At 39.3% G+C, this 22,624-nt stretch overlaps 1 protein-coding gene across 11 annotated transcripts in view; it reads left to right on the forward strand.

Moving 5' to 3' along the window:
* Window positions 1-22,624, forward strand: part of LOC140726699 (disks large homolog 2-like) — a 797,667-nt gene that overhangs the window by 722,996 nt on the left and 52,047 nt on the right. For all 11 annotated transcript variants that reach the window (XM_073043428.1, XM_073043429.1, XM_073043430.1 and 8 more), the window contains 2 exons: window positions 8,241-8,417; window positions 17,186-17,261. In XM_073043428.1, the coding sequence (XP_072899529.1) occupies window positions 8,241-8,417; window positions 17,186-17,261 (253 nt within the window). The remainder of the gene's footprint in view (window positions 1-8,240; window positions 8,418-17,185; window positions 17,262-22,624) is intronic.

Below are 22,624 nucleotides of genomic sequence, written 5' to 3' on the forward strand. Positions count from 1 at the left end.
GCCAAAGTAAAGGAGGCCATTCTCTGGAGTTACAAGCTAGTACTTGAAGCATATAGACAAAGGTTCAGAGATTTACGGAAAGGGTGGAATCAGATGTATACCGAGTTTGCCCATGAGAAGGGGGTGCTCTTGGACCGTTGGTGCACCGTAGAAATGGTGGGCGAGGATCATGGGCATCTCAGGAAGTTATTTTTGATTGAGGAATTTAAAGATTGTGTTCCGGAGGAGATCCGGATGTATTTGAATGAGAGGACGAATCAGTCCATCTCAGAAATTGCTAGGTTCGCAGATGAATATGCCCTAACCCACAAGACAAAGTTTCCCTCGAATAAAAGTACCCCGAGAGACCGTGGGAACGATCGAGAAAGTCCGCCGGCTGAGGCAGAGGTCCCGCCGGGAGCTAGTGGTAAGGTTGAGGGGGAAAGGCCAGGCGGCCAGAGATTTCCGGTCTTGACCTATTTTAATTGTGGGAAGAGCGGACATGTTGCGTCTCGGTGCTTTGCTCCGAGGAAGGAGCTAGAAAAAGGGAAAGCAGCGGTCCCTATCGGGTGTGCAGTGGTAATCAGAAAATCGACAAGAGGGTCCCGGGTAGGCAGAGTGTGAGAAGGGTCTGAGATTTGTCTGTCACACGGAACCGTGTCTTTGAGGGAGGGGGACCCACCAATTCCCGTATGGATTTGGAGAGACACGGGGGCAGAGCTATCATTGATTAGCAGTAAAGTGTTAAAGTTCGGACCTCAGACGGGAGAGGTAGCCCTGAGAGGCATAGGAAAATGGATAGAAATGGTGTCCTTACATAAGGTCATTATGGATTGTGAGCTGGTGTATGGATCAGTTGAAATAGGGGTGCCATCAGAATTCCCGAGAACCGACGTGGACGTCCTTCTTGGAAACGATTTAGCAGGGGGTAAGGTTTGGTCAGCCATGACGATGACCTGCCGACCCGTGCATGTTGAGGCCCCGCCCCTAGCGTCCAAGAGCTATCCCGCATGCGCGGTCACTCGCAGCCTGTCGAGAGTGGCAGCTGAGACCAAGAGCAGTTTAAATCTAGCCAGTTTTGATTTCGCCAAGACGTCTTTACCGACCCTGTGCCACGAGGGTTTAAAGGGTGGTAAAACGAGGAGTAGTAAAGTGAAAGGGGGTAAGGGAGAGGAGATAGATCTTCCCTTAGCGAAGAGAAAGGTCCTAGAGGTAGGAAATAAAGATGAGAAACAGATAAAGCTGTTAAAAGGTCCAGAGTTGGACATGGATGATCTGTCTGGTTTTGCAGACCTGTTTGAAGAAGTTGAGAGTTCTAAAGGTGTTCCCGATAATGAGATGAGGGCAGTCCTAGATGAAAAGGATGCCATTACCTTGGAGAGGTCTGCTGGGTTGGCAGATGAGGTTGTTTCAGCCCAAGGGGGTTAAGTTTAGTCCAGAAGGGAGTTTCCTCAGAGAGTAGCTGGGAGGAGCAAGGGAATTTGGAAATTGAAAAAGGTATGGGTATTGAAAGCCTGGAAGAGGTCAATGTCCCGTTTGAATGTGTCCAAGACGGGGATGCACGTGGTCCTGAACCTAGTCACGGAGCTCAGAAAAGGTCTGAGGTATCTGATTCAGCTGAACGAGACGGCCGTCCTTTTGGGTCAGATAGACTGGGTTCAGTGAAGACAGGGTTAACCCTGGTAATTGTGGGAAGTGACGGTTCCCAGGTGTTTGTACTCGAAGGGGTGGTGAAACTTAAAGCGGAACTTGAACATGGGGGGATAAATATTATCATTAAAGGGAACGGAAAGTTTGTAGTTCCCAAATCGAATGAAGAAATTTTAAACCCTGCAGATCGCTTACAGAGTAAGCCGGGAGATGCCGGGGCCCCACACGCTATTGTTATTCAAGGGTGTGGTGTGAAAAAGCAGAATTTGAAATGCTGTTTGAACAAAGAGGGATCGCTTGCAGATCTTAAATTGAAAACTAATAGCATGACGGATCCTGAAGAGAAAACTAGCAACTTGCTTAAAACTAAAGAATTGGGTGGAAATGAACTAAGTCTGGGACACGGTGTTGATAAAATAACTCCTATGAATGAGGCGGACGGGAGTTTACCTCGCCAAACTACTCGAGTTCCTCCCGTAGGAACTCACCGGAAAAGAGACGACGGTTAATGAAGGGCGCCATTTTTAAATAGCCCAGCCAGTTGTACGGGATTTCAGCAAGGCATGTGAATAATAAAGACAAACCCCTTGGAAGCCTGCCTGGCTCCCCATCGGGGATCACAACTCGTTAGATTTGAAAAAAAATATATAGGTGGTTATTAAGTTGAAGTCTGAGGCTATGAGACTTTAGTAAGGTACAAGATGTTAAGCTAGTAAAGGAACGTTAACTGTTTAGATGCTAAATTAAATGTATAACTGTATGGCTCTGTAGTTAAAAGAAAAGCTTTTGTATTGTGTTAGATTCTAAAATCCTGTCAGACTCTGTACCACTCCATTTTAACTGCTGGTAAAAATGTTTTTAAGAGGGGAGGTGTTATGATCCCAGCCCCCTCCTTCCTGAGAATCGCAAGATCGCTATTAATTCGGGTCTTGGACCCAGGAAATGAGAGAGAATCCTCAGAAAGACAACACAACGGATTTGACCATTGTTTCTTGGAGACACCTTTGTGGATTGCGACCCTATGCTACGTGCCAGCTATCAGGACTACGTGTACACCTTCGGGCAATGTGGGGTGGGGATTGTATCACCCCACCTTGATTGACATCTACAACCCTGCAAGTCAAGATAAAAGAGGGGCTGCAGGGGGCAGTCCCCTAGCGACGCACCAGAAGGAGACACCATCGCTCATCGCTCCCGTGATAACGGGAAGCTATTCGGAAGCCACGTGTGGTCCGTTTCCCCTGGCCTGGGGAACGGGTGGCTGATAACACCGAAAAGGACTTCAAACTGACAACGGGGAACCCACGTTCCCGATTCAACGGTTTGCATCCAAAAAGACTGGCAAGTTTCTTTTCTCACCAAAAAATCTCTCTTTCTCTCTCTCCAACAAGTGAAACCCAGCGGTCCCCAATAGGCTAAAGCCTGCATGAGCTCGAGAGACTTTTATATTTCCATCGGACAATATTTTTACCCCTAGACAAAGCGATAGAGCTACTTCTTATTGATGATTATTACTATACCCGCGCTTTAGATTGAGTAGTGACGACGTATATTATCTGAATGTTTGTATTAACCTTACTTTTGTGCCCCTTTATAAATAAAAACGTTTAAAAATAGTACCATCAGACTTCAGCGGACCTCTCTATCTTTGCTGGTAAGCGACCCAGTTACGGGGTTCGTAACAATGGCAATACCCAATGTTGATGAAATTAATTAATAAATAATGGAAGGACATTGTTTATTCAAGATAATGCTTGATATAAGTGAAAAAGTATTCTTTGCTTATAAGGGTATTAACAGACAAAAGAATGGAAAATGTGACCAGACACTCTTAAACTTAAGAGGAAATTTTATGCTACTAATTAAAGTAACTGGAAATAACAATTATGGTTTACTTAGACTGTTGACTTATCTATGGGAATAATCCATCAAGAGAGTTTATTGGGGTTATTTTCTGCTCCTGGTTTAATTTACAATACACAGTTATCAGATGTACTGTGTATATTTTATTTTTATTGTATTTAGAGATATAGCACAGTCCTTCTGGCCCAACTGACCTATGTCAACCAGCTACACCAATATGACCAAATGGCATACTAACCCCTTCTTCTTTGGAATTTGGGGGATACTGGAGCAGCCAGAGGGAGCCTACATGGCCATCAGGAAATCGTACAAACTCCTTACAGAGAATGACGAGCTGAACTGCCACCTTGAAATGAGAACATCTCATGAACATTAATTCTTTTGACTGAAACATTTAAGTTTCCAAGTTTATATTCATCCAAGTTATTTTGTTCGATTTTATATTATATACAGTGCATTCTATTCTCTTTTTCCCAATTCCTGATGTCAAAAAATATGGAAAGTGGCAACACTGAGTTGCACTTGTATTTAATCACAGACATCCCATAGTGTTACAGAGTGATGACCTGATGATTTAGGATCAGTCATAATTCATTTAGTCGTTTCCTCACTAAGTCAAAAGATGGGAGGTTGAAGTATACTTACTCAAAAATCATGGCTGAAGCCCTGAATTGGTAATAGTACTCAGATATCTCTGGTTGTCTACTAGACGAGATGCTAAACCAAGGTCCTGTTTATTCTCTCAGATGCATGTATAAGATTCCATGCCATTAATTTGAAGAACAACAGATAAATTGGCCTAGAGCAATATTTATCTATTAATAAATGTGATTCAGACATGGCCTGAGATGATGAAAGATATGGTATTTCATAAGATTGTTTTGAGGTTTGTGTGTAAAGCATGACAAACCGGTTGAATTACTTTGTCTGAGAAATTTGTTTTGGCGTTCCAGAATGTGATGTGTGAGGAGTAGGATGTATTTGGAATGCCATCATCCATAATGCAATGTTCATTTGGAGCATGTGCAGCTGACATTGGGCCATATTTCCTGCTTTAAAATCATCTTGGTCCTTCACAGTTTTCATAACACTCCATCATTTTAACTGTACTATTTAAAACACTAATTATCCTCTTGAAATTTACCTCTGTGGCTTTTTAAATCAAGGAAATGATTGTAGACTTCAGGAGAGGGAGATCAGAGATCCGTGAGCCAGTAATCATCAGAGGATCAGAGGTGGAGAGGGTCAGTAACTTTAAATTCTTGGGTGTCACTATTTCAGAGGAGCTGTCCTAGATCTATCATATAATTACAAAAAAACACATCAGCGCCTCTAGTTTGTGGAGATCTGGCACGTCATCAAAAACTATGGCAAACTTCTATAGATATGTGATGGAAAGTGTGCTGTATTACGGCCTAGTATAGGAACGCCAATGCCTTTGAGTGGAAAATCATACAAAAGGTGGATTTGGCCCAGTACATCACAGGCAAAACCCTCCCAACCATTGAGCACATCTATATGGAACTTTGCCATAGGAAAGCAGCATCCATGATCAAAAATCCTCAGCATCCAGGCCATGCTTTTTTCCCTTGCTGCTGCCATCAGGTAGAAGGTACAAGAGCCTCCGGACTCACACCAGTAGGTTCAAGAATAGTTACTTCCCCTTAACCGTCAGGCTCCTGAACAAAAGAGGATAACTACGCTCATTCTATTTCTGGTGTTCCCACAACCGATGGTCTCACCTTAAGGACTTTATATCTTGTTATTCCATGTTTATTATGTATTGCTGTTTATTTTTATCATTTGCAGAGTTTGTTGTCCATTGATCCTGCTTACAGTGACTGTTCTATAGATTTGCTAAGTATGCCCGCAGTAAAAGATGGTTGTATGTGGTGATATATATGTTCTCTGATAATAAATTCTACTTTGAACTTTTATAATGAGTTTAATACTCAATAGGGACTCAATTTGTAGCAGATTCCTATCAGAGCTACTTGGGTGACATACTATGTCTGTTCTCTAGCAGCTACATATTTGCCATAGGTGGTTTTCTTTTGATATTTCTAGATATGCTGTGTGATCTTAGAGGCAGGGCAGACACGCTTTACAAAGGTAAAATGGCATATTCATCGATCCTATTCCTCGTGTGCAAAGGAAACTATACTCCTAACTCCAAAAAGAAACAAAGTATCTGGAAGCTAAGATTTTCTAACATTTTCTACCTTGTAAACTACTGAGCAGACCTTTGTCTCTAGTCTCTGAACTGTATTACCCATAGTCATCAAGGTCAGTGGAGAATCTGAACTTCCTAGTCTTCATCAAACATAGGAATGAGGAGCAGCAGAAGGTCACTACACTGCTGAAGCTTTTTAATAAGATCTTGGCTGATCTCACTGTAACTACGACCCTGTTTTCCTCTCTTCCCACGAATCATGGTCTGCATTACAAACTGGGATATATAGTAAGGATCAGTTACTTTCTGCCTGATCAATAACTGCAGGTCAGAGGACTGAACAGCATATATATAAAAAATCAGAAGAATGAAGTATTCGAAAGGAAGGAAAAAATAGAGTGTGACTAATCAGCTCAGTCCAAAATAGTTTTGAAACTTCTTTTGTTAAAATGTCCTGATGCATGATTTTGACCCAAAATGTTGAAAATTCTTTCCAACCCACAGATGCTGCACTTTGCTTTTCAATAAGTTCACTTTTACAACTGTTAACATACATCTCTTGGATTTATTTACTCTCTTTACAGTGCATGAATATTTTCATGCCAGCAGAAGAAATTTACATATGTTTGCCTTACTACTCTCTTGTGAATAGCAGAACAACTTCTTTCCTGGGGATGAGGTGTTACAAAAAGACCTCTTGTTAAATAATGATCTTGCTTAAATCTATCTTGACCAATGACATATGGTCGATGCCACAGTTTGAATTGCTCTCCATAGTTATTAAACAAGTTCCACTTGAAAGAAAACCAGCTCTGCAACAATGTTAAAACTATGTCAAAGATGTTGCTTCCTTCCCTTAAAGGGAGTTCTCTACCTTAAGCAGCAAATCATTTCCGGTTAATATGAGGTTATGAAAAGCAAAACAGATAGCTTTATCATCAGGAGCTGTGCTTGTAGGAATTTGTTCATGTGCCCAGATGAATCATTAAGTAAAAATAATTGGTTTCATTAGAGATTGTTATTAAGAAGTTCTGCGATTAAAGCCTAAATAACTACCGGTAGTTATATCGGTGCTGGCCTAGGCAGAAAGGTTTAAGTCATGATAGAATCAGCAATTATGTTATGCTATGGCGTGAGGCACTGTGACCCAAGGATTCTACTAACTGAGGGACACTTGAGCTATGAGATGATGTGATCTTCCTTAAACCAATCAATGTTCAAGGAAGCCTTGTACACTATAACACAGACTGTTGTACAGCGTTCGTCACCAGTTCAAAGAATGGAGATTTTGATCCACTACACACTGCCAGACATCTCTGAAGTCTGCTTTTCAACAGTCTACTCCATTGTAGTTACAGACAGATACCTCATTAGAGGAGCCTGCCAGTCCACTGAGCCACAAAGACTATGTCTGGCCTGTGCCTGCGCCTCAAAGAAAAGAGGAATGTGCTCCATAGCTCCAGCCGGGAAGAACTTGCTTGTGGCTTTTTCGTGGGTTCATTTTTCATTATGTGGATATTCCTAGCAAAATCAACATTTATTGCCTATTTATTTGCAGATAACTGTGAAAGGTAAATGTTCCTTCCTTGATGCAGTTGAACTTCTAGGACAGGGGTGTCAAACTCATTTTAGGTCACGGGCCGGATTGAGCAAAACGCAGCTTTCGTTGCCTCCGTTTTTTCAGCCTGCTCTCATGTGTCTCAGTCTCTGCTATAACTACAAAGTGTTTCACTTTACAAATTCCGTTTCTTATGAAGAAGACTGCCGAGCAAGACTGCCAAATAAACACTAAAAACCCTGAAAACCTGGTATCTGAATAAACTCAGCATTAGCCATATCATATGCCATAGGCGCTTTGATTACTGGGGCCAGCTTTAATAGTAATTAGATATTATCTCGTGGGCCAAAGATAATTCCACCGCAGGCCGGATTTGGCCCGCGGGCCTTGAGTTTGACATATATGTTCTAGAACAATTTACTTTTGCATTTCGTCCTCTATTCCTTTACATCCATTCGCCCTTTTAATGGTTTTCTGTTCATTTGGTCCACTTTGTAATATTTTCCTTAGGAATTTCTATAATTGTTCTTTCAACCTTCCGCGTGCCAGAAGCAGATATGTGTGCTGAGTGAAGGGATTAATTTTGAATTCCCCTGTGTGGATCACTTGCTAAGTATTAGAGGTGTCCTTAGACAATAATGGGTGCTACAGTAATGTGTCCAATCTAATAAATCTAGTTATTTTTCTTCTCTCATTGTCTTTGGCTAAGGATATAATTAAGTGTAAATACAAAGCAATGTCAGTGATTAGTTTTTCAGGTATTTTATATTAATAAGTATCAAACCTAAATTTAAACATCTCTTGTATTCCAGTACTATTTCAATTTAAAATAAGAGTTATGAAATTATGAAGTTACTGGGCATGTATTATTTTTACACTGTTAAAATAATAAATGAAAATTAAAAAAACATGAATATTATACCTGGAAATGAAATAACTATGTGGGCTTAAAATAACAAATAACTATAGAGTACTAAAATTCAAAACTTTTGAAAATCTTTGCAATGTATTTTTCAGAGCTCTATTTGACTATGACAGAACCAAGGACAGTGGTCTTCCAAGTCAAGGTCTTAGCTTCAAATATGGAGAGATTTTGCATGTTATCAACGCTTCTGATGATGAATGGTGGCAAGCACGAAGAGTAACACCAGAAGGAGACAGTGAAGAGATGGGTGTCATACCAAGCAAAAAAAGGTCAATAAATCAAATACCTTATCACCTATTTGCTGAGCAACTGAGTTTGAGTGTTTTGAAATAAATATTATCTCATCTTACTTCCTATACCCTACCCATTGATGGTGAAGATTTGCAGTAGGTTCACCTAAAAAAGGGGCTCATGCATTGATTGAACTTTAATTGAATGACAGTGCAGACAACAGTAGTCTACATCTAGTCCCATTATTCAGAAATAATGCTTTAAAATTTACAGGCCCAGCAGAAATAGTTAAATTTTCTCCCCCAAAAAATTATTTTCCGCTACATTTTATGTAAAAAGAAGTTTATAAAACAATGTAACAATAATGGCTTATCAAATTTTGGCTGAGCATTTGCATCAATATACAATTTCAACATGCATGTGAGTAAAAATAAATCATAATATGCACCATTTATCAATTTTTATTTCCTGATACAATTGAATATCAGCTTGTCATTTCACCAGAGAGAAATGTGTTAACCATCATTACCACGGTTTCTCATGGGCATCAGAAACTATTGTATTCCAAATGTGTTGCTGCCGAGACACACTCCATTTGGAGCATTGCAGAGAAACTGGACCTCTTGTCACAGTAGTGATAACCGCTGGCCACTTCAGTAATTGGTCTTTTGAACACAGCACTAAAGGGTACTCTTTCAGGTAGGTTATTTACTTAGCTTCCTCCTTTGAGCTCCACATTGTACTCGTCACCCACCTAATCCCAATCTACCAGTATGCAATCCTCTGAAATGAAGATCCCTACTTCTCCAATTGCTCCCAGTCCACACCCACCCCACAACCATCCAAATCTCTACCAGCAACTTTTTACTCTGCACTATCTCAAGAACTGACAATATCCCAATTTCCACGAACTATATTGATCCATGCGTTCTAAACCATTTGCTCCCCACAGACCAACCCCTGCTGAGCCTGTGGCTGTGGGCTATCCTAGCACAACCTCCAAAAATGTAACATCTTTTTATGACAAAAATGTGTAAATTGACACTCTCTTACTCTGTCTATCTATTGCACCCTTGAGAGAAACAGGAATTAGGACATAAAGTATATCATAGTACAGGCCCTTTGGCCCATGATGTTGTGCCAACCTTTCAACCTACTCCAAGCTCTATCTCATTATTTGGTCCATGTCCTTATCTAAGAGTCTCTTAAATGTCCCTAATCTACCTGCTTCTACTACCAACCCCCAGCAGTGCATTCTGCCGCTCTACCACTCTCCTTGTATTTTCTTCCAAGCACCTTAAAGTTATGCCCCCTTATATTAGCCATAATTTTCTGAATATCCGAACAATGTTCTTTCCTTATGTATACATTTGAACTCGATGAACATCAATACCAACATTCAATTTAACTTGCACTGTGATTCTTGAACTCTGAATGGAGTTTGCGAACTGTGGTACAAAAAGTCCTTGTACAGTTAGAGTTTATGCTTTGGCAATGTTTTGAACATGTGGTTACGTACAGAAACAAAAAGTAATGTATTTATTGATTGAGGGTCTAGTTCATCACAACAACTTGTCTTTCAAAATAATAAAGTGGAAATTGATGTGAATAACATGGAAGGTGCACATATTACATGAATAAGTTTCAGTTTAAGTGAGGATGAAAACCTAACAAGTACAGATCTGTACATTTTGCCTGATTTTTCTTTCCCTAGTAAAAGCCAGTTGATCAATCATGCAACAGACTAACCATTAATAATTGCTATCCCCATCCATCTGAATACCAAAGATTTCACTAAGTTCCTATGACCAAGCATAAACCAGCTAGTTTGAAACTTTTTACCTTCAGTGAACTTCTGTCTCAATGTCTTCTTCATCATGAAGGCTGATTACATTTCTGCAATGAACCATCTTTGCTTGTACCTTGGCCCATCTGTAGCTGAAACCCATGTCCTTAATTTTGCTACTTCTGCAATTGCCTGTTCCAGGTCATCCATCCATTTACGATTCTCCATTAACTTGAGAATCCACAACTCTATCACGACACTTTGCCTCTTTATTTCCATAATTTCCCACCTGACAACCTTACTAGAACAGTACTATTGTAGATCACCAACTTCCTACACCCACCATTATCATCAGTAATTTAACTGCCAGGGCCTGAAACTCTTGCTCTCTATCATTAAACCTCTGACTTTGTCTGCTACCATAATCTTTATTCAAGTATATTGCAAATACCTGAATTCCAAAGGTGAGGTGAGAGTTTCTGTCCTCAATATCAAAGAAGCATTGGACCAATTAAGCATTCGAGGAGCTCTGGTAAACATGAAATCAATGGGCATCAAGAGCAAAACACTCCGAAGGTTGTGCAAAGAAGATGTTTGTACTTGTTGGAGGTCAATCATCTCACTTCTAGAACATCATTGTTGGAGTTCCTCAGGTCTCCATCTTGGTTCTTCTTAAGTTCCCCCCCCCCCCCCACTTTTTATGGCATGATACAGAGGTGAGAATGTTTGCTGATGACACACACTGGGGCAAAGCAGCCTTCTTCATTCCCCCCCCCCCCCCAACTACCACCACAACTTAATTGGCACTCTGTCCACCAGACCAAATATTTATTCTCTGCACCACCAATGCTCAGCAGCTGCAGTTGTTCACAGAGGCTACTCCAAATACACCTCTCAAATCTACAGCCTCCACTGCCAAGACGGACAAGGGCAGCAGATATGTGGGAAAACCACCACCTGCAAGATTCCCTCTAATCTCACATCATCCTGATTTAGAAATACGCAATAGTTCCTTCACTGTGGAGGAGGGGCTGGGTTCCATGGTGTGTTGAGCTGTGACTACAATTCTCTGCAGTTTCTTGTGGAAATGGGCAGAGCAGTTGTCATTCCAAGCTGTGTTGAATCAGAAAGAATGCTTTCTGTGGTGCGTCAATAAAAATTGATGAAGGTCCACAGGGACATACCAAATTTTTTTAGCCTTCTGAAGAAGTAGAGGCAATAATGAGCTTTCTCGGCTATGGCATTAACATGGTTGGATGTAACTACTTACTGAATAACTTTGTAGAGGTACCTTAATTGGAATTCCAGTGGTCCCTGAAAATGGCTTACAATTACCTTCTCAATCAATTACCAATGAGCTCCAAATTCAAGGCTCAGATCCCAAATAAAGAATAAGTACAGCAAGAGTATATCAAACAAACAGTAAATTGGAACTCACGGATCCATATCCTGTCCTGTGTACTTGGTTAAAGTGTTTGTTTTTAATTTATCCTTCTTAAGTGAAATCTTCCCAGTCACTATATTACACTGAACTATATCACCAGGCTCTGAGACCTGAGACTTAACACCTCCCTTTGCAACTAGATCCTCAACTTTCTGACCATTAGATCGCAAGCAGTAACTATATGCAGTGTCCGCCATGATTATCCTGAACACTGGTGTTCCACAAGGCTGCATCTGCAGCCCGCTGCTCTGCTTTCTGTGTACTCATAACTGCATGCCCAGATTCTGCTTTAACTCAGTCTACAAGTGTGCAGATGATTCCACCATAACAGGTCATATCTCAAATAATGATGAGCTGGCATACAAGAAGAAGATAGTTTCATGACATAACTTTTCCCTCAATGTTGGCAAAACAAAAGAGATGGTCAATAACTTCAGGAAGATGAGTGATGAACAGGCTCAAGTCTTCATCAGGGCTGAAAACATTAAGTTTCTAGAAATGAACTTCACCAATCACATAGATGCCATGGCTAAGAAAGCTCATCCGTGCCTTTGCTTCCACAGGAAGCTTAAAAAAATTGGTATGTCCCTGTCAACCCCCAATAATTGTTATTGATGCACCATAGAAGGCATACTTTCTGATGCATCACAGCTTGGTATGACTACTGCTCTGCCGTTACCACAAGAAACTAGAGAATTGTGAAGATAGCTCAGCACATCACAGAGACTAGCCTCCACTCTATGGACTCTGCCTATACTTCTCACTGCCTTAATAAAACAGCCAGCATAATCCAAGACCCCACCCACGTGGGCATTCTCTCTTCTCCCTCCTCCTACAGGGCTGATGGACCACCAAGCTCAAGGACAGCTTTACTCACAGTTATAAGACTATTGAATGGTTTCCTAATTTGATAGATGGACTCCTGACCTCTAACTCATTATGATATTGCAATTTATTGTCTATCAGCACTGCACTTTCTCTGTAGCTGTTGCACTTTATTGCATTCTGTTGTTGCTTGACTGTGTACAACCTCAAACCATTCTGTAATGATTTGATCTGTGTAGACAGTTTGCAAGGCAAGCTTTTCACTGTACCTTGACACATGTGAAAATAATAAACCAATTCCAATTCCAATGTTCAGAGGCATATTCCTATATATATTGCAATTAAACATTGTTCACATATATGAGAAACAATTTAAATGTTCTGAATCTGAGATTAATAAAGTAGTAATGCATCAAAAGTGCTTAATAAAACCATTATGTTACCAATTCAAGCCAGTGATTTATGCTCAAGATCTGGTTTTTGACACAAAAGGATCTTTAGAAGTCTTTTCACATTCAGCAACAATGGTGGATGTATGAGTTAGGATTCTGCACAAAAAAAATCCTGTGGCTTGTGGAACTGTGAATGATGTCATTTTTCACAACAGCATGGCTGAGTAGAGAGTAGTTAATTGTTCAGAAATATGCACATTAGGTCATTGCATTGCTGAACAGATTATATAATAAATATCCATGAACAAGGTGGAACATGGTTCTTATCACTCTCAATCTGTAATGATGCTTGTTTTTTGATCTTTGATTGACAGGACAACTTTCTTGTTAGTTTGTTAATGACAAGATCTGATATCTTCAGTGCTTTTTTTTATTTTCCCCTCCTCTTTTGATTTCTTCTACTCCCCACTCTGGCCTCTTATCTCTTCTCCTTGCCTGCTTATCACCTCCCTTTGTGCACCTCTTTCATCCCTTTCACTGATGGCCTACTTTCCTCTCATAGTAGATTCATTCTTCTCCAGCCCTTTACCTTCCCCACCCACCTGGCTTCACCTATCACCTTCAAGCTTGTCCTCCTTCTCTTCCCTCCACCTTTTTTATTCTGGCATCTTCCCTCTTCCTTTCCAGTCCTGAAGAAGGGTTTTGGCCTGAAATGTCAACCTTTTATTCATTTCCACAGATGCTGCCTGACCAGTTGAGTTCCTCCAACATTTTGTGTTTGTTGCTCTGGATGTGCAGCGTCTGCAGGTTCCTTTCTGTTTATCTTCAAAGGTTACTGATTCTACTCATCTTGCTCTTTGAAAGTGGCAAGCAATTAGTGCTCTACTCCTTCCCTGGAGCACTGCATATATTTCATTCTTATGTATGCTTTCAATTCTTTTGAAATTTTTCTTTCTCAAATAATTTCTTTCTCAAAAATTGTTGTTCCATATTTCATCCTGACACTTTAATGAAATAACCTAGGACAGTTTACGTTGACCATGCCTTTTGTCATTTTCAGTAACAGTAGTAGCATGACTCATGGTTCTTCACATTTTTGTTCTTCCAGCTAAAGGATTCAATGACAAGAAGGATTCACCAATTCTAGATTTTTGGATAAAATATTCATCATTTCTGATCTTTGAAATTTCCCCAGAGGATCATTATCTTTAGGAAGGTCAAGTGCTCAGAGCATTCTAAATAGAGTTTTATAAATGATTAAAGTATTTTCTTTGATCATAATAAAATTTACTTGAAATGCCTGGCAGTAGTTGATTAGCCTTTTATGTAACTTCAAACTGACTGGATGTTCTCCAGTGAGTAATCAACAGTCATATCAACACAATTAATTATCACCAATATTTTGTGCCAGATGCAAATCTAGTGTTGAACAGTATAAGCATGTGAAATCAGTGAGGTAGCAGACAATCTTTGACATAGAGTCATAGTGTTAATGTCATACAGTGTGGAAGCAGGCCATTTGGCTCTCTTCATCCACCGCCAACCCATTGATAGGAATCCCATCTTCCAGTACTACGCCTTCAATGCATAAACAATTCAAGTATTTGTCTAGATACCTCTTAAATACTCTTAACAACTCTATATCTCCACTAATCTATCTGGCAACTTTAATCTAACTCTGGATAAAAATGTCCTCTCTAAGATCTCTAATTCTCCTCAACTACTCTAACCCTAACCCTACATTTTTCAGCTCCAATAGAGGGAAAAGCTTTCTAGCCTATTTATACCCCTCATAATTTTATTTACTCAGCTACTTCCTTTCTCAACTTCTTCCACTCCAGCGAAAACTGACCTAGCCTACCTCTCCATAAATGAACTGCTCCATCCTAGACAATATCTTACTGATTCTCCTCTGATTCCTCCCCAGCATTATAACATCTACAGGACTACAGTGTGGGGCTGACAAAATATCTGAGTAGTATCATTTTCATCCACAGAGTGGTGCATTCCTGGAATGTGTTGGCAGAAATACTAGTGGAAGTAGAGTTGCTAAGAGTATTAAGAGATGTCAAGTAAAGGTGCAGCCTATTTAGAAAATAGGATCAGCAGGAGAGAGAATTGGGAAAAGGAAAGACTATCAATAACCCTTTTATCATATCTTACAGTCAAAGAGGTCATTCCTTCTACTTAAAGCTCCAAAAATATCTCTTTCCTGCAAATGTTAAGGCTTTTCTTGAACATCTTTCAGTTATCTCATTAAAAATAACAGAAGCCTGCCAACAATCCAAATAAATTTAATATCCTGGATCCAAAATAACATCAAAAACAGGAGAGCACTGTTTTAAGCTGAGAGGTAGAAGTTTTAAAAGGGATCTGAGGAATATTTTTATGGAGAGAATGGTTTAAGTGTATTGTCATAAGCATATATACCCAGGGTATACTGTAAATGCCATGAAAGATAGCTTTTTGCATCAGCAGATACTTTGCAAACATGACATGTAAATGAACATAGACTTAACATAAGTGATACATAACAACAAAATATGCGATATTAGGGCAAGTTGTAAGATGAAAGAAGTATAGTCTAAGCTAGTGTTAGGGTTTTGTAGATTATTTCACCTTGATAGCCATAGGGTTGATGTCTGAAATGTGTTGCCAGAGGAAATAATGGACTCAGGTACAATTACTACATTTAAGAGGCATTAGACATGTCAATAGACAATGCATAGAAGGATACAGTCCTGATGTGGGAAAGCAGGATTAGTAAAGAGAGAAAAAGTGTAAGCCTAGATGTGGTGGGCTGGCAGGGCCCATTTCTAAGCTGTACAATTCTATGACTATTTGTTTACTTCATGCAGCTGCCATTTCAGATAATGAAAATTAAACTTAGTGACGGCTTTATGAGTATCAGAATTTCAGATTATCCATCTATATTCACTTGAAGTCTAACTATAGAAATAAATAGTCATTTTGCTACCATTCTTCTATTAATTAATTATCTCTCAGTTTCAGGGTAGCAAATTATTATATAAATGTATATCCCAATCATTAATTGGGATTAATGATAGGGACATACAGATGATATCCACAGACTTTTCCTTACTTGTACATAATTCTAAATACTTGCTGTGCAGTTTGAGTACATGGGACATGTAGAACAATGACAGAACCCAGGGTTTAAACAAAGTCTTGCTAAAAATTATTGTATATTAAATCCTTTGTTATGTCTTTCAAAAAAGCACTCAGCTCATCCTTGAACAAGATCAAAAATTATATCTATTTTCTTCAAGAGTAGCAAACAAAATCAACAATCAAATTATTCACTGTGTCTCTTCCTAAAGATAATGTTGCTTTGGAGAAATCGCAGTATCTTACCAAGTTTGCTCTTTTTTCCATGCTTGGAATACTGACTTTTAAAATGACTGTTCTATAGAGTATTGGATCAGATTGTCCTAACCCCGACCCATATTCCTCTTTTACCATCTGTGATTGCTGATTACTTACAGTTATTTTTCTGATGTGACTGGCTGAATGAGCTGACCTTCCTCAACTCATGAGGCACCCATTGAGGTTGTGCAGGATAAAAATAGCCAAGAGTTTTCAAGTAGGTACCATAACCTGAAACTTGCCCCAGGAGTGCACTAACAGTCTTTGACAGTTCACTGGCTATCAAAAGCTTCTAACAATTTTATGATGGCTTCAATATAAATGCTTAAAACTAATCAGTTCTATTAAGGATTGATTAAGAAGAACGTTGAGGTTTTTTTGATTTTAGACATACTGCAGAGTAACAGACCCTTCCGGTCCAATTAGCCTGTGTCACTCAATTGCACCCATGTGGCCAGTTAACCTACTAATTTGTATGTCTTTTGGAATGAGTCAGGAAACTGCAGCACCCAGAGGTAACCCATGCAGTCACAGGGAAAACGTACAAGTAGTGCCAGGAAAAATTTGGTCTTTCAGTTTCTATTGCAATCCAAGTGTTCAATTAAATGTTCTTATTGAAGTTGCCTGGATATTTATATCATACTATACCAAAGCAATCATGCTTACTTTCGATAGTTATTTTTCATCTCTGTGCAGTTACATATCCATTCTGAGATAGAAAATGGTTGAGCTCATGAAAAATTTAGCAATGGTTTTAAAATGAAGTTTTACTCATTGTGTATACTGTTATTGCATCTTTAACCTGCTAAATGATGGTTAGAGTGTTAAATATCATTTGGCAAATGACGTAAGAGTGTAAATTAATTTTTTTAAATATGTAAGAATTGTAACAATCAAGCTACATATTGCATTTGCTGTAAAAGTAATTTCAAAAATGTTATTATATTCTGATTCATCTTTGTGTATCTACAGAGTTGATAGAAAAGAACGATCTAGACTTAAAACCGTGAAATTCAATGCCAACCCTGGAGTGATTGATTCCAAAGCGGTAAGTGAAAATAATAATGATGTGTGGAGTATCCTTTTCTTGTGTGCAAAATGAAAAAGTTCTTGAAGCTCATATTATAAACAAATGCGACATGCTTAGAGAAGAGACATTTGGTTTTGGTAGGCTTGAAAGATCTAAAGAACTACTGTAACATGCATTTGTTTTATCTTTATGGTTATCACAATTTATGTTCAGAATTGAGTTCACACAGTGTAAACAAAAAATATGCATAAATGGCTTTTTATCTTTGTCTGCTTAGAATGCTGTGTGCATACACATATTTACTGTTCCATGCATTATCAAACCACTTTACAAAGCAAATAATATTAACATTCATAAACATGCAAAATTTGATTTTTATTATATTTCAACTGTGAAGACACAATGCTTACAAGTATATTGTGTGAGGAGTATGGTACTTAAGATTCCACAGATGATCCTTGTCAAGGACGACTGGAAGAGTAAAAGTTTTACAAGAGTCTTTGATGAAGATATTCTATCTGGTAACTTTGAGTAACTTTGTGGGTGATTAAATTATGTTGATCAATTGTAAGTCTATGTATGACAGATAGTATGCTCAAAACTCCTGTTCTGCAAATGCTATAGAGTATTTCAGAAGTTAGGTTTTGTGATGAGGTGTGGTTCATCACAATCTGTTGAATTGGCATTAATTAATTGTAGTTAATTATTGAGAATTAGCAAACTATAAATTTGTACTTGAAAACCCCCTTAGCCACAGATGGGGTGCCTAAGGACTGGAGGATAGCTAATGTTGTTCCATTGTTTAAGAAAGGCTCTCAGAATGAGCCACAAATTACAGGTCGCAGAACCTGACATTAGTAGTGGGTAAGTTATTGGAAGCTATTCTAAGGAACTGAATATATAAGTATTTGCATAGACAGGGATTGATTAAGGACAGTGAACAAGCCTTTGTGTGTTGTAGATCATGTCTAACCAACCTTACAGAGTTTCCTGAGGAAAATTGATGAAGGAAAGGCAGTGGATATTGTCTACATAGACTTTAGGAAAGCCTTTGACACGATCCCACGGCAGGTTCGTCAAGAAGGTTCATTCATTTGTTATCAGTGATGAGATAGTAAATTGTATTAGACACTGGCTTCATGTGAGAAGTCAGAGAGTGAAAAGAGATAATTGCCTCTCTAATTGGAGGCCTATGTGCCGCAGAGATCAGTGTGGATTTGGATGTTATTTGTCTTCTATATCAACACTCTAGATAACAATATTGTAAAGTGGATCAGCACATATGTGGATGACAACAAAATTGGGGGTGTAGTGGACAAATGAAGCTTGCAGCGGGATCTGGACCAGCTGGAAAAATGGGCTGAAAAGTGGCAGATGGAATTTAATGCAGACGAGTGTGAGGTGCTGCACTTTAAGAGGACCAACCAGGGTAGGTCTTACACAGTGAATGGTAGTACACTGAGAACAGGAGAATGGAGATATCTGCAAATATAAATCCATAATTCCTTGAAAATAGAGTCACAGGTAGATAAAGAAAGTTTTTGACATATTGGCCTTCATAAATCGAAGTAGTGAGTACAGGAGTTGGGATGTTAAGCTGAAGTTGAATATGATGTTGGTGAAGCCTAATTTTGGAGTATTGTGAACAGTTCTGGTCACCTACCTATAGGAAATATATCAATCAGTTTGAAAGAATACAGAGAAAATTTACAAGTATTTTGCCAGGACTTGAGGACTTCAGTTATAGGGAAAGGTTAAATAGATTAGGCCTTTAATCCCTAGAGGGTATGAGAAATAAGGGCGATCTTATTGAGGTACACAAAATTATGAGGGATATAGATAGGCTTTTTCCACTGAGGTTGGGTGAGACAAGAACTACAGGTCATAGGTTGAGGGTGAAAAGTGAAATGTTTAAGGGGAACTTGAGGGGAAACTTCTTCACTAAGGGTGGTGTGAGTGTGGAACGAGCTGCCAACAGAAGTGATGTTTGTGGGTTTGATTTCAGCATTTAAGAGAAATTTGAAAAAGTGCATGAATGGGAGGGGGTACAGGTACAGGTCGATAGGACTAAGCAAAATACTAGTTCTGCACAGACTAGATGGGCCAAAGGGCCTGTTTCTGTGCTGTAGTGTTCTATGACTCTGTGTATTAATTTTCATGAGATGAAAGTTAAATGCTGTTTTAAAAAGTACCCAATTGCCTCTCAATTGTTTAAATCTTATTTACTGAGGCCACCAGTTTCACAGGGCAATGCCAGCATCAAACCATTCTGATGGAAGTAATTTTTAAAAAAAATATGCATCTAGGATTTATCGAGTGATTGACACCATTGCTCCTCTTACCACGCTCCAATCCTAATCAGAGCCCACGAGGATTCCCCAGTGTTAGACAAGAAATTTACAATCAGATCTTGGTTTGACAAAGAATCAAAGACCTGTTATTTTCAGAGGGGATTGTGAGCCTGTAGATTAGGAGGCAAAGAGGAAGTTATTACCTTTTTCTTAAATTATTTTATTTTAGTTCAATATTTTTTTAAGTATTTAAAATTAGTTCAAGTGTTTAAATTCACGATCTAAGTTTTAGAAAGATAATAAATTTTACATTTTATTCATGTTTAAATGTCTCAAAATGCTAGAGGCATTTAAAAAACTTCAAGTAAATTTCTGTTTTGACATGAGACATAGTTCTACCTCCATCTTAGTCTTCTGTCAAAAACTTTTCTATCCAAATTAAGGGTGCAGTGTGTCAATGAGATCAACCCTTCACATTCAGACCAACTAAGAGTAGCTGGACAGGATTCCTGATAGCGACCTCAGACAGTACAATCGCAGGAGGATCCAGCCCTCTAAGTATTGCATAACATGCAAAGCTATTGCATGTTATGAAATTTAGTGTCACTAGTTGCTCCCTCAAAACATTTACTTATTTCGAGGAAGCAACTAAAAATATATTATTTTAGAAAGTTTAGAAACTTATTACATTATGCCCTTTAAGGCAGGAGTTCCCACCCTGAGGTGCCCTGACCCCTCGTTAATGGTAGGAGTCTATGGCATAAAAATGGTTGGGAAACAGGATGCATTTGATATTCTTTCCATTAACATTTGTTTATTAATTATCCCTTTTTGTTAAACACTTAACATTTGACTTTCTCTAGCTGTTGCAGGAAGATGTAAGCTGCATTCATCTGCATTGGTATAAAAGTCTAAGACTTAGTCAAACTCGGGAACAATTTGTTGTAGGATATTTCAAACATAAGTGCAGCCAGTTTTCCTTAAACACTAACAAGATTTTGAAATTGACTAGAGGAAAAGTTTGGAAAGTAGACAAAGTAAATATTTCACATCAGTGTCTTTCCAATCAATATTTATAATAATGTTCCCCAAATCAATTGCAGGCAAATTGTTTACTTCTTAGTTCTGCCTGGCCTAGTATAATTGAATCAATTACTATTAAATGAAGTGTTCTGCATTTAAAAGTACATATTTTTCCTCACTAGCTTTTCTTGCTGGTTTTTAGATTTCTACACTGTTCCTGAAGGTGTTGACTGAGAATTTCTACCTCAGATGAAAACACATACCAAAATAGGAACAATGTTGGCAACAATGCTAGTTTTCACTCTGGGGATTAGGAGTGTAATGCTCATGTACCTGATATGCAAGGCATTGTTGATATAAAAACCATGATTCCCATCCACCAAGCAGTTAGTGTGCTAACATAGATTAAACATGTGTTATTTCAAGAGTCTTGTGCAAAATGTAAAGACAATCAGCAATGATCCACCATGGCTGAGCTCATAAAGTGATAATATTCAACCGGAACCACTGATGAAAATAGTGGGGAAACTATTGGTGACCTCATATTAATGATTCCACAATGGACTTGGGAATTGGTACATTGTCCATTGTTGAGGCAGACTCAGAGAAAGGTTGAAGCCTCTGTGAACCAGCATGAAAGGTGGTGAAAGGATTCTCTTATGAAATGCTAAGAATGTGCATTGATGATTCCACTGTAACTTCATTGGCACAACCTTTCTCTCAGCAATGGTACAGTGAAAATCTTTTAAGGAACCCTTACTCATCCCTCCTTTCTGCTGGGGCTTGTTCTCTTGGTAGAACTCTACTTGTTTTGTAATTGCATATCCAGACTCCCAGTTAACAGCAACGACATGCACTGGACATTGACTGTTGTCCTTACTCTGCCAAAAACACTTGTGTATTTTGTGTACAGAAGCACACAATTGAAAGTGCTGTTGGTATTTGTGACTAACTTTACACTATTTCACTACATACTGCTCAGATTATCTTGAGATGTTGTGGTGCCTTTCTAGTTTATTGTTTCAGTGACCATTATTTGATATATATATAAGCGCATATTGTATATGGGAGTGTCACCAGTCCACTTGGAGGAGTATCACTGCAGAAATTAATCTTGCAATGAGCTAACATATATATCTGAATGCTTCTCCTTCCGAGATCAGGATGAATTAGAACAATTTGTGTCCTCCATTACGAATGACAATTGGAAGGAAATCATCCAGTTCCTTCTGCTACAACATTTCTTTCAGAGTCTATTAAGCTTTCTTTTTTAACCTACTGTACTACCTGTCTTCCTGTCATCGACAAACTTGGCGACAGGGGCATCGTTGTATTGAGAGATAATGTGAAAAGAAAGGGCCACGCACGGATATGTAGTGCGACATTTTCAATTTTTCAGTTCGGAACGGACAGCGTTCTGTGAGAGTGAGAGGGTAGCACAGTGATAGGGCTTTGGCTCAAACAGGGCTTCAGTGAAGAAGGGTCAAGGCAAAGAACTGATTCACAGAGATTCACAGATAACGGCCTTTGACTTCCCCAGCAGATTCTTCCCTTTCTCCCGTGGTCCTCTTCTGCTAACATCCATTGCTCTGTCATGGCAGGTGAGTACAGACCCGTGCCGTGCTCCTCCTATGCCATGGGGGAACTCGGGGAGGCTGACAGTGTCCCTGAAGACTATGTGTGCAGGAAGTGTGTCCAGTTGCAGCTCCTGATAGACGCATGGTAGCATTGGAACTGCACACGGATTCACTTTGGAGCATCCAAGATGCTGAGAATGTTGTGGATAGCACATTTAGTGAGTTGGTCACACCGCAGTTTAAGGATCTAAGGAAAGATAGGGAATGGGTGACCAACAGGAAGAGTAGTAGCAGGAAGGTAGCACAGGAGTCTCCTGCAGTCATCTCCCTCCAAAACAGATATACCGCTTTGGAGTCTGTTGGGGGAGATGGCTCATCAGGTGAAGGCAGCAGTAGCCAGGATCATGGCACCGTGGGCGGCTCTGCTGCACATGAGGGCAAGAAAAAGAGTGGCGGAGCTGTCGTGGGAAGGGATTCCATGGTAAGGGGA

The sequence above is a fragment of the Hemitrygon akajei genome, chromosome 4 (assembly GCF_048418815.1).
Source record: "Hemitrygon akajei chromosome 4, sHemAka1.3, whole genome shotgun sequence".
NCBI classification, from domain to species: Eukaryota; Metazoa; Chordata; class Chondrichthyes; order Myliobatiformes; family Dasyatidae; genus Hemitrygon; species Hemitrygon akajei.